The sequence below is a fragment of the Eptesicus fuscus genome, chromosome 10, assembly GCF_027574615.1.
Source record: "Eptesicus fuscus isolate TK198812 chromosome 10, DD_ASM_mEF_20220401, whole genome shotgun sequence".
Lineage (NCBI taxonomy): Eukaryota > Metazoa > Chordata > Mammalia > Chiroptera > Vespertilionidae > Eptesicus > Eptesicus fuscus.
In genome coordinates, this window is record NC_072482.1 from 32,682,720 (window position 1) to 32,693,610 (window position 10,891).

The 10,891-nt window shown below is 49.8% G+C and overlaps 1 protein-coding gene across 1 annotated transcript in view; it reads right to left on the bottom strand.

Moving 5' to 3' along the window:
- The window catches only part of B3GAT2 (beta-1,3-glucuronyltransferase 2), a 59,993-nt gene extending 57,755 nt beyond the window's left edge, over positions 1-2,238 (bottom strand). The window contains exon 1 of the mRNA XM_008140352.3: positions 1,642-2,238. Coding sequence (XP_008138574.2) covers positions 1,642-2,238 — 597 coding nt within the window. The remainder of the gene's footprint in view (positions 1-1,641) is intronic.
- Positions 2,239-10,891: the final 8,653 nt, after the last annotated feature.

A 10,891-nucleotide genomic window follows, 5' to 3' on the forward strand; every position in this document is an offset into this window, starting at 1 on the left:
CAGTGGAAGGAGAAGAGTGGGTTTAAAATTGTGGTGTACTGGCATGCAAAGGTCTGTGCTTCAGAACACAAACCCTATCTTTTGTGGGAGGGCGTGTGCAAGCAGAATAAAAATAAAAGCCCAATTTCAAAAAAATCAGATGCTATCTGTAGTCTTGGTTATAAAGACTACCCCCCACATTTATTTCTTCCGTAGAAACGTGGACAGAAAGCTCTACCTCCTGAAAGGATGGAGAAGAAAAGATAGAAAGCAATTACTGGTCCTTTTATTCACGAAGAAGGAGAGGATGAATAGAAATGAAGGTGGCAATTGCTCTTAAGAAATGGATTTTTTTTTCAAATCACATAGGCAGAAAAATTAAACTGAAGGTGTACAAGTAGCTTTGGCCTGAGGTTAAGAGCACTAAACAGATATTAGAATGAAAGCGTGGGGCATGTATGATTTACCAGACACACAGTCCACTTTACCTGGGTGAGGAGGGGGCGATGGAGTCTTAGAGGCAGGCTATCAAGGAATTTGGGGTAGAGGAAGGCAATGGTCCTACAGGATGTCAAAGAGTCTAAGATACTTTCCAGCTGTATTTGTGTCTGAAGAAGAAACTGACAAAACCTTGGAATGCAGTCTTATTTGCAGAACACACACACACACACACACACACACACACACACACACACACACACAGGCTGCAAAATACCAGCCTCAAGAAGTTAACACCTGTTCTAGCCCAGTGCACGCTGGTTGTGCGCACGTGTGGCCTTTCAAGAGAAAAGTGGGTCTTCCCCACAGCATGGGGCGGGATGCACTGAGACCCTCCAGCAAGCACCAGGATGCAATGGCACCATGCAAGAGTAGCCTTGCTAACTCACCAAAGAGAGAGGCCTTCGAGAAAGGTCGAGAAAAGGAACTGGAAGTGCAGCTGCTAGCTCTGGCTGCGAAAAGACAGAACAGTCTTTTCCACAAGGCAGAACAGTCTCAAGTCATTTGCCAGAGAGTTTCCTTGAAAAAAAGAGGCAGCATGCTGGGTCGGAAAGGGCCTTTGTGGGGTGGGGGAAGAGATGGAGGGAGGACCCCCTTAGAAGGCAATGTTTTCACTAATAATCATTTCCGTGCCAGCGGACTGTGCCAGAGAAATTGGTCTCTTGGCTGATTTTTAAATAACACCTCCTTCCTCTCCGTGTGGTTCTAGAATCCCAGGCACACCTGTGCGCTCTGAAAGGCCTGGGGAGGGCACCAAGCCGCCCCGCACTGCGCAGGGCCGTCTCCCCGTCCCCTCCTGTGGCATCCAGTCTCCCTGACCAACCTCTCCACCTGGGCTCCATCCTTGGGCCACCCAGGCCTGTTCCTGGCGATCATGCCCGCGTCCCACACCTGTGCTACTCCCTCAACCTAATCTCAGGGCCAGGCAGACTGCTAAGCCGGGCTCCCACCGTTAAGTCACGGTGGTCCTCACCCCCTACCCCCCAACCCCACCCCCTTGACCAGCGAAACTCGCCAGGGCCCGCAGAGGCTGTGGGCTGCCCGCGAGCCGCGCTCCACCTGGAGTCCCAAAAGTGCCCTGAGAAGTGACAACTCCCAAGGGTTAGGCGACCCCCGAGGCCCCCTCCCGCCCTGGCCCCCCCGCTGGGGCGGGCCGGCCACTACCTCCTGGAAGAGTTCCAGACTGTAGGTGTTGTCGTCGTCGGCGAAGAAGAGCACGCCGGGCTGCGCGCGCTGGTGCTGGTGCCTCTGGCGCAGCCAGGCGAGGCCGGCGTTGCGCTGCTCCGTGGCGCGCGGCAGCCCCGGCCGCTTGTAGCGCCGCGGCGTGGGCACGTGCAGGTGCGTGCAGGGCAGGCCGGCCCGCGCCAGGAAGCGGCTCACCAGCTCGCTGCGCGCCGCCGCGTCCTCCACCAGGATCCAGTGCAGCTGCGCCACCTGGCGGAAGGTGTTGGCCAGGCGGGTCAGCTCGGCTTTCTGCACCGGGCGGCTGTAGGTGGGCGTGATGGCATAGATGGTGGGCAGAGGCGGCTCCGGCTGCGGCTGCGGCTGCGGCCGCGACTCGTTGCGCTTCTCCGAGCCGCGCCCGGGGCCGCCCCTGCGGAGCGGGGGTCGGGCGCCCCCGCGGCCCAAGGCGTAGGGAGAAAAGTAGGGGCGCGGGGTGAGCGGGGGCGCGGGCCTGCGGGTGTCCACGTCGAGCATGATGATGACGATGAGGATCCAGGGCAGGAGGATGAAGAATCGGCTGAACAGCACGGACTTCATGGTGCGCTCTTCCCCGGCTTCTCGGATGCCCCTCCGAGGGGCCAGCCGGGGGACCCCAGCGCGCAGTTTGGACGGCGGCGGCGGCGCCCGCACTCAAGAAGCCGCGGCCCGCGCGCTCTCCATCGGGTCCGGGGGCGCTGCGGGAGCCGGGCGCCGGGCTCTCAGCGCCTGGCGCGGGGGTCGGCGCGGGTGCCAAGGAGGTAGGGCGACGAGGAGTGCAGGCGGGCGTGCAGGTGCTGCCCCGCGCTCGGGGAGTCGGCGGGAAGCGGACTCGGTCCCGCCGCGCGCTGCCAGCCCCGGAGTTGCGCCGGGCGCCGGGAGGACGCGGTCCCCCTCCGCTCTCTTCCCGAGGAACGGGAGCTGGGAGCCGGCCCCCGGGCCGCCTGCGTCGCCGCTCTGGTCCCGCGGCGCTGCGGGCAAAGGGACTCCGACCGTGGGCTCCTTCGAGGGCTTCCCTTCTTCACATCCCAGCCAGGGCGGCGAGCACCGGGAGGGGACGCGGAGGATGCAGTGCCCCAGCCCCGTTCGCGCGCTGCAGCGGAAGCCTGCACTCCCGTCCCTCGCTCTGCTCTTCTCAGAACCTCTCCCGGCTCCGGCAGCAAGATCCCAAACCGAGGAAAGAAAGAAAAAAGCGAGGGGGCGGGGGCGCTGCGGACGCGGGCGCCCTCCCAGCCCTCCTGTGGGAAGACAGCAGCGCTGCTACTGGCGGCGAGGGGCGGCGAGAGGGGAGTGGGGAGGGGGGCCCGCTTCTCCGCGGGGTCTGGCCCGACGAGCCCGCTCCGGGGGCGGCTGCTTCACCGCCCGGAGAGGCGCGGGAGGAGGGTCCCCGAGGGGCGCACGACCTCCGGGAGGGGGGGCAGATGCTCGCTCGCTCGTCTCCGCGCGCTCCCAGCTTTCGGAAACACTGCAAGGTCTTTGGAGATCCGCCAGGAACCCGTTCACGTGCAGAAAACTCGGGAGACCGAAGGTGTGGAGTGAGAGGAGGAGAGGCGGGGGAGGGCAGCGGGGTCTTCTCTGGCTCCCGGCTGCGGGGCCGGTGTGCTGGGGGGTGCGAACCGCGGCAACGAAAAGCGCTTTCACTGAAAGGCAGACATCGATAGAAGCCCTGGGAGACCGAGTTTGGGGGGTGGGGTGGGGTGGGAGGGGGACGGCACAGAGGTGTTTGGCTGTGAGGTAGCCCTTAAGCAGGAATCAGTCCCAGCGGTTGCTGCCTGGCTGCAGTTAGATCCGTGGAGGGAAATTCCTGAAACTCCACCTGAATGCGTTTAACTTGTGTTCTTCAGTCATCTGGAGTCACAGTTACTCGCAGTTCGCTGCCATCGGAATTATTCCCATTTGAACCTCCCAACGATCCTTTCAAGGAGGCCTGGGAAGTAGAATCACCTCCATTTTTTGGGGGGTGGGGTGGGGTGGGGGGAGCTGAGGCCCAGAGTTTAAAGGGATTTCTCCGAGGCCGGTGGCAAGTAGCCCAGAGAAAATGGAACGTGTGTCCTCGGCTCTAGCCAGTGGCTTCCCCTGTGCGCGGCTGCAGATACCACGGCCCACACAGCCGGACCCAGAGGGGCTGGCCCTCCTACCTGCAAACACGTGCAATCAAAATCCAGCCGAGCCTACGATGATGTGTAGACCTGAGACAGCAAACCATTGGTGCTGCCTGTGGGCCTTTCCTATTTCGTGGGCCTACTAGCTGATCCCTGGCTGTCTGTAGTGCACCAACGAGAACGAAGAGGGACCACACTTCAGAGTCACCTTCCAGGGAGGCGCTTGCAAAGCTGCGGGAAAGCCACTCTCCCTCTGTGATGCTTTCTGAGCCCGTCTCCCCACGGCTGTCTGTCTTCTGTCTTGCTCACCAATAAATTCCCCCGGTTGCGCGTTCTGAGTGAGGGCAGATGCATCAGTGAATTTCCCTAACTGCCCCCCTCTGGGTCTGAAACCCGAGAGTGAAATGTACAGATTGAACAACCACCCTCTCCCTCACCCCGCAAGGGCAAGCCTTCTGTCCCCACCTCCCTGTATCACCCACAGCTCATATTTTAAACTCGGCAGATTAGTACATCCTCATCTCCTCACGTATTCTGGGCTAGCCAAATGGGCCTGGGAACCCAGGTGAGGCGAATGTAGGTTTACAGTTGTGACTACGCAAAACAGAACCCCTAGGCCTGGGGTGCGCCTGCTGAAATCAATGTCAGCATCTTGGGAAAGGAGGAAGGGAAGACAATTTAGTAAAGGCTTTCTTTTTTCGTTAATCCTCACCCGAGGGTATTTTTTTCCATTAATGTTTAGAGAGGGAGGGAGGGAGGAGGAGAGAAAGATAGAAAGAGAGAAACATCAATTGGTTGCCTCATGCCCCAATGGGGCTGGGGATTGGATCTGCATTCAGGTACGTATCCTTGACCAGAAATCAAACCCACGACCCCACTGTGCACCGGCCAATGCTCTAAGCACTGAGCAAAACTGGCCAGGGCAAGGCTTTTCTTAAATACTAGAAAGCAGCACATTCCCCCACGTACCTTATAAAGAAGACCCAAGTCTCGTTCATCCTGTCGGAAATGTTAATGCAGTTGAAAAGAAATGCCGTGTGCATTAGCTGGAGTAAACTCAAGTGGTTACTGAATTACATTAAAAAGCGTCACTAATCTTATTAGTATGGAACTCTTGGTTATTCCCACTACACCATAAAACCTATTTCCTAATTGCTTCTTCTTTGGGGTGAAGAAGCATCCAGGGCTATTCAGAGATGAGACACTTTCAAAATCCATCACATTTTGGAATTTGAGATTTCATCTGGTGTCCAGAATTCACAGATGTCATGCAACACAACACGCAACTAGCACATCCACATCCCGGAGGTCACTTCATCTCTTCTACTGTCCTTTGTCAGCATTTGCATCCAGGTTTTCCTCATTCCATCATCTCTAGGGGCATCACGGTTTTGCAGTCAGGCAGACCTGGATTTGGTTCCCAGCTGGGCTGCTTAGGCAACTTTGGAAAGTCAATGAGCCTCTCAAAGCCTTAGCTTCTCATCTGGAGTATGGAGTCAATAATACATACTTCATGGGCATCTTGTAAGGACTAAGTAGGGTAAGTGAGGTAAAGCATTTTGCAGAGGAGTTTGGCATTGTGAAGGTAGGCAATAAATGGTATTTAAATACAGGTAGCACATCCTCTAAAGATTGTAACTCAGGAGATCTTGCAGGATCATCATCACCCAGGAATGTAAAATGAAATACGTTGAAATAGGGCCCCCACCTGTGAGCAAGGCATTACTGAGTGTGGTAGAGTTTTTCCAGATTGGGGTAGGGAAGGGAAGAAAGAAGAAATCAATTTACCCCAAAGACAAGGTGCAGACTGTCACGAAATAAGGATGACACGATTCTGAGTAGCATTTATTTCAAACTACTGAATATGCCATAATGTTTTACAGTCAGTGTCTCAAAAATGTGGGCCCACATCTTTTATGATCAAATCTCAGTAAAGGTATAGAAATACAAAATTTATTAAGAATGTCCATTTGAAGCATAAAATGAGGGTAAAACCCTTTTAAGTGCAAAATTTTATCACTCTTTAAATATTTAGAGAGTTTATCAGGTACGGGAATGGAAACAACTCCTTTAAATGGAAGGTTGAAGAAATGTCATTTTATGAAGCATAATCATTGGGCAGCTCTAGTACTTTTTCCCTGTGGTTTATGATATTCTTACATAAAACAATTTGAACTTGATCTGTGGCTGGTAATGAAGGTTGGTAGAAGTCACTAGAGTAATTAAAATGATTACCTAACTTCAGAGCTTCTGTACATCCTCTAAGTGTTTATTTTCATTTAATCTCTCTAATTATTTGTGTAACAAATGAGCTTTGCTTCATCTGTACTAATGAAGCCTTGGATTGCTGGCATCAGCCACTGCATTTCAGCATTCAGCTCTTGTTCTCAAATAAACAAACAAAGGTAAAAAAAAAAATCCCATCTGGGGAGTTAACAAAAACATATTGTATAATCACTAAACATTTACATTCTGCCTTGATGAGTAACATGCCACTGTAACTTCTGCAGCAGGGAGACGGCAGCACGATTAGTGCACAGGGTAGAACTGATCCAATCTGACATTTGAGCCTGGGGTTCTGCTAGTGTGACTAAATCAACCTTCAAATGAGCATTTGGGGACATCCTTGATATTCTCAGTCAAGTAAGAAAGAGAGCAGGAAAAAAATATATATATATACACAAGTATTTGCAAATATCTACATGATAATATGGGTATGCAAATCAGGTTGCAAAAAGAATCAGAAGTAATTCATGTACAAGTAATAATGTAATGTGCAGGTATAGATAATCAATACCCACATACATGTGAACATAAATAATTTCTGTTAAAATATCAAACACAATTATGTGAAAAAAGGGTGATATCAAAATAAATAATTCTAATAGCCCCAATTCCAGGGATCCATGACAGTTTCACTGATAAGTGTCAGAAAAATAACATCCAAACCACGATTAAATAGCTCCTTTGGTTTATGTGATTTTCATGCCTCTGGATCCTCTACAAATATCACTTTTGGCCTAGAATTATTCTAAATTACAGTGCTTCCTTAAATTTTAGACATTTGCAGCTATTATGCCCAAAATGTGACATTGGAAGTAGTTCGTTTAGTAAAATTCCATTTTTATAGGATGAGTTGAGATCAAGGTTATTCAGTAAAAGCAGTTTTCTAGAAAAGTAAAAATCTGTAATTTATGCTAATAATTTTATTAAACATAATTCAATTCGGTTTGAATAATAGCTGAAGATATGACATGCCAGTGTGCCTCCATTCTCCTTTATTAATGAATTAGAGGCCCGATGCATGAAATTCGTGCATGGGGGGGTGGTGTCCCTCAGCCAGCCTGCACCCTCTCCAATCTGGGACCCCTCGAGGGATGTCCAACTGCCTGTTTAGGCCCGATCCCAGTAGGATAATCATTGGGTAGCTCTAGTACTTTTTTTTTTTTTTTTAAATATATATTTTATTGATTTTTTACAGGGAGGAAGGGAGAGGGACAGAGAGTTAGAAACATCGATGAGAGAGAAACATCGATCAGCTGCCTCTTGCACACCCCCTACTGGGGATGTGCCCGCAACCAAGGTACATGCCCTTGACCGGAATCGAACCTGGGACCCTTCAGTCCGCAGGCCAACGCTCTATCCACTGAGCCAAACCTGTCAGGGCAGCTCTAGTACTTTTTATGATATTCTTACATGAAACAATTTGAACTTGATCTGTGGCTGGTAATGAAGATTGGTAGAAGTCACTAGAGTAATTAAAATGATTACCTAACTTCAGAGCTTCTGTACATCCTCTAAGTGTTTATTTTCATTCTGAGTAGCATTTAAATACAGGTAGCACATCTGTATTTAAATGCTAGGATCGGGCCTAACGATCCTAGCAGTCTGACATCCCTCTCACAATCCAGGACTGCTGGCTCCCAACGGCTCACCTGCCTGCCTTCCTGATTGCCCCTAACCGCTTCTGCCTGCCAGCCTGATCACCCCCTAATCACTCCCCTGCCAGCCTGATTGATGCCTAACTGCTCCCCTGCCAGTGTGTTTGCCCCTAACTGCCCTCCTCTTCAGGCCTGGTCATCCCTAACTGCCCTTCCCTGCAGGCCTGGTCCCCCCAACTGCTCTCCCCTGCTGGCCTGATCACCCACAACTGCCCTCCCTTGCAGGCCTGGTCCCTCCCAACTGCCCTCCCCTGCTGGCCATCTTGTAGTGGCCATCTTATGTCCACATGGGGGCAGGATATTTGACCACATGGGGGCAACCATCTTGTGTGTTGGAGTGATGGTCAATCTGCATATTACTCTTTTATTAGATAGGATAGAGGCCTGGTGCATGGGTGGGGGCCAGCTGGTTTGCCCTGAAGGGTATCCCAGATCAGGGTAGGGGTTCCCTTGGGGTGTGGGGCAGCCTGGGTGCAGGGCCTGTGTTGGTTTGCAGGCCGGCCATACCCCCTGGCAACCCAAGCAGAGGCCCTGGTATCTGGAGTTTATTTACCTTCTACAATTGAAACTTTGTAGCCTGGAGCAGAGCCAAGCCTCCTGCTTGCTCTGTGGTGGCAGCCATTTCTGTTGGAATTTACGTATATCTATAATTGAAACTTTGTAGCCTGGAGCAGAGGCCTAGGCCAGCTAGGGCTGCAGAAGCTTTGCTTCCTCCATTGCTGGGGGCAACCCTTGCCTCCTGCTCTTTCCAGCTCTGTAGCTGCCGCCATTTCTGTTTGGATTTGTTTACCTTCTATAATTGAAACTTTGTAGTCTTGAGTGGAGGCTTAGGCCAGCAAGGGCAGGCGGAAAGCTTGGCTTCCAAAAATTACCAGGGAAACCCAAGCCTCCCTCCTGCTCTCTGTGGCTGTAGCCATCTTGGTTGAGTTTATTTGCATATTTGCTCCTGATTGGCTGGTGGGCGTGGCTTGTGGGTGTAGCAGAGTTAGGGTCAATTTGCATATTACTCTTTTATTAGGTAGGATTAGGATACTCAAAAACCCAATTAAAAATACAAGCAGGCTCTCTCTCTCTCTCTCTCTCTCTCTCTCTCTCTCTCCCCTTTTCCCCAAAAAAAGAAAAAAAAGAAAAGAAAAAAAAATACAAGCAAACTCTATATCTTTTGCTTAACTATCTTAAAAACTGGCATTTACATTAAAATGCTAATGTGTTAGAAATAGAATTTAACTATAAAACTACACAACCTACCTTTCACAGTTGTTAGGACAATCAAAGGAGATAATGTAGATGAAAGTATTTTAAACACTGTACTTTTTAAAATTGAATTTATTGGGGTGACATTGGTTCACAAAATTATATATGTTTCAAGTATACAACTCAACAAAACATCACCTGTACACTGCATCATGTGCCCGTCACCCAAAGCAGTCTCTTTCTGTCTCCATTCTCCCCTCCTTTGCTCACCTCTTCTTATCTGCCCCCCCTTTCCCTCTGGCTATCACCGCTCTGTTGTCTGTGTCCATAGGCTATGCATATATGTTCTTTGCCTTCTTTCACCCAGCCCCCCAAACCTCCTCCTCTCTGACAGCTGTCAGTCTGTTCCATGTATCCATGGCTCTGTTTCTATTTTGTTCATCAGTTTATTTTGTTCATTAGATTCCACTTATAAGTGAGATCATATGGTATTTGCCTTTCTCTGACTGGCTTATTTCACTCATATTACCATCCAGGTCCATCCAAGCTGTTGCAAAAGGTAAAGTAATTTATACATGTAAAATAGAAGAGATTGGCCATGAGTTGATAGTTGTTGAAGCTCAAATGGGGCCTTCTTATACTATTGGGCCTACTCTTACATATGTTTCAAAATTGCCATTGAAAAGTTAAAATACACACAATAGGTTACGATGTACTGTAGTTTGTTTACTAAAATAATACTGGTGTCACAATCCAGAAGCTGAGTTGGTAGATTGTCCCATATCTCATTGAATCAGCCTCTCAGTTCTGAAAAGAGGTCAGTTAGTTAAACAGCCATGTCCTATTTGAGGAGGCAATGGTGTAGGTGGGTGTGGGGGCATCTAAATTAGTCCTTTATATAGCAGGAGTAACCGGCATTTAATTAGAGGTATTTCTATGGAAACAAAAGAAAAACAGAGGTTAATGATTAGAACAAACTCAATTTTAAGTCTGGAGGGCAGTCAGTCAGGAAGATTTTTAGTTGTTGGGCTTGAGGCATCTTCAGATGGTGGAGGGAGGACAGGCGGTGGCAATCCAATGACTTGATTTAGTTTCTTTGTAGTTGGAATGTCTCTGGTGGGGGCATCAGGCTTTGCAGCAGCAGGTATGAAGGTTGTCCACACATGATTTGTTGTGGTGATTCCTTTGACATTTACATCAGGTCACCCAGCTTGCAGGGCTTCATAAAAAGGGCAGTTATAATTTTTAGTGACGTCAAGTCAGGAGGGTGGGAGAAAAATGGAAAATATTAATTACTGACAAAATACACGCCATCACAGGAGCCAGTCTACAAAGAGGAGGAAAGTTCAGTCAGTGAACATGGCCCTGTTTGACAGCCACAAGGGTGTGTCATCGCTGCTACTGAAACCCAGAATGTCCTCTCTGCTGCCACCCCATTGTCATCAGAGAGCACTGAAGCAGGACTAGTTTGTTTGTAAAACAAATCTACTCTTATTAAACTTGGCTTGATTATTTACATAAGTGCAACAAGAATAGCGATTTATCACGTATTCTCTTTTAAGTCTACTTTGTCAGAACTTTTAAGAAGGAACTTCAGATAGGACCTTCAAAAGTCTGGAGAGGTTGATAAGCCAAGTCAGGAACTTGGCACCAGACTGCCTGCCATACTACCGATCTGGGTAAATTCCTCTCCTTTAGAGGTCCCCAGTGTAACTTCAGTTTCCTGGGTCTACCAGGAAATGACCTTTCTTACTCACCTATAAGGCTGGGAACCCTGTAAGCAAGGTATTGGGCTGGTATTCAAGGGACTTTATAAAGCCGATCTTAGTTCCTGAAATCTGTCTGGTCATATCTAATTCTATGCATATTATTCTCAAACTAGAGGCCTGGTGCACAAAATTTGTGCATGGGGCGGGGGTGGGTAGGGGGTGGGTGGATGTCCCTCAGCCCAGCCTGCACCCTCTCCGATCTGGGACC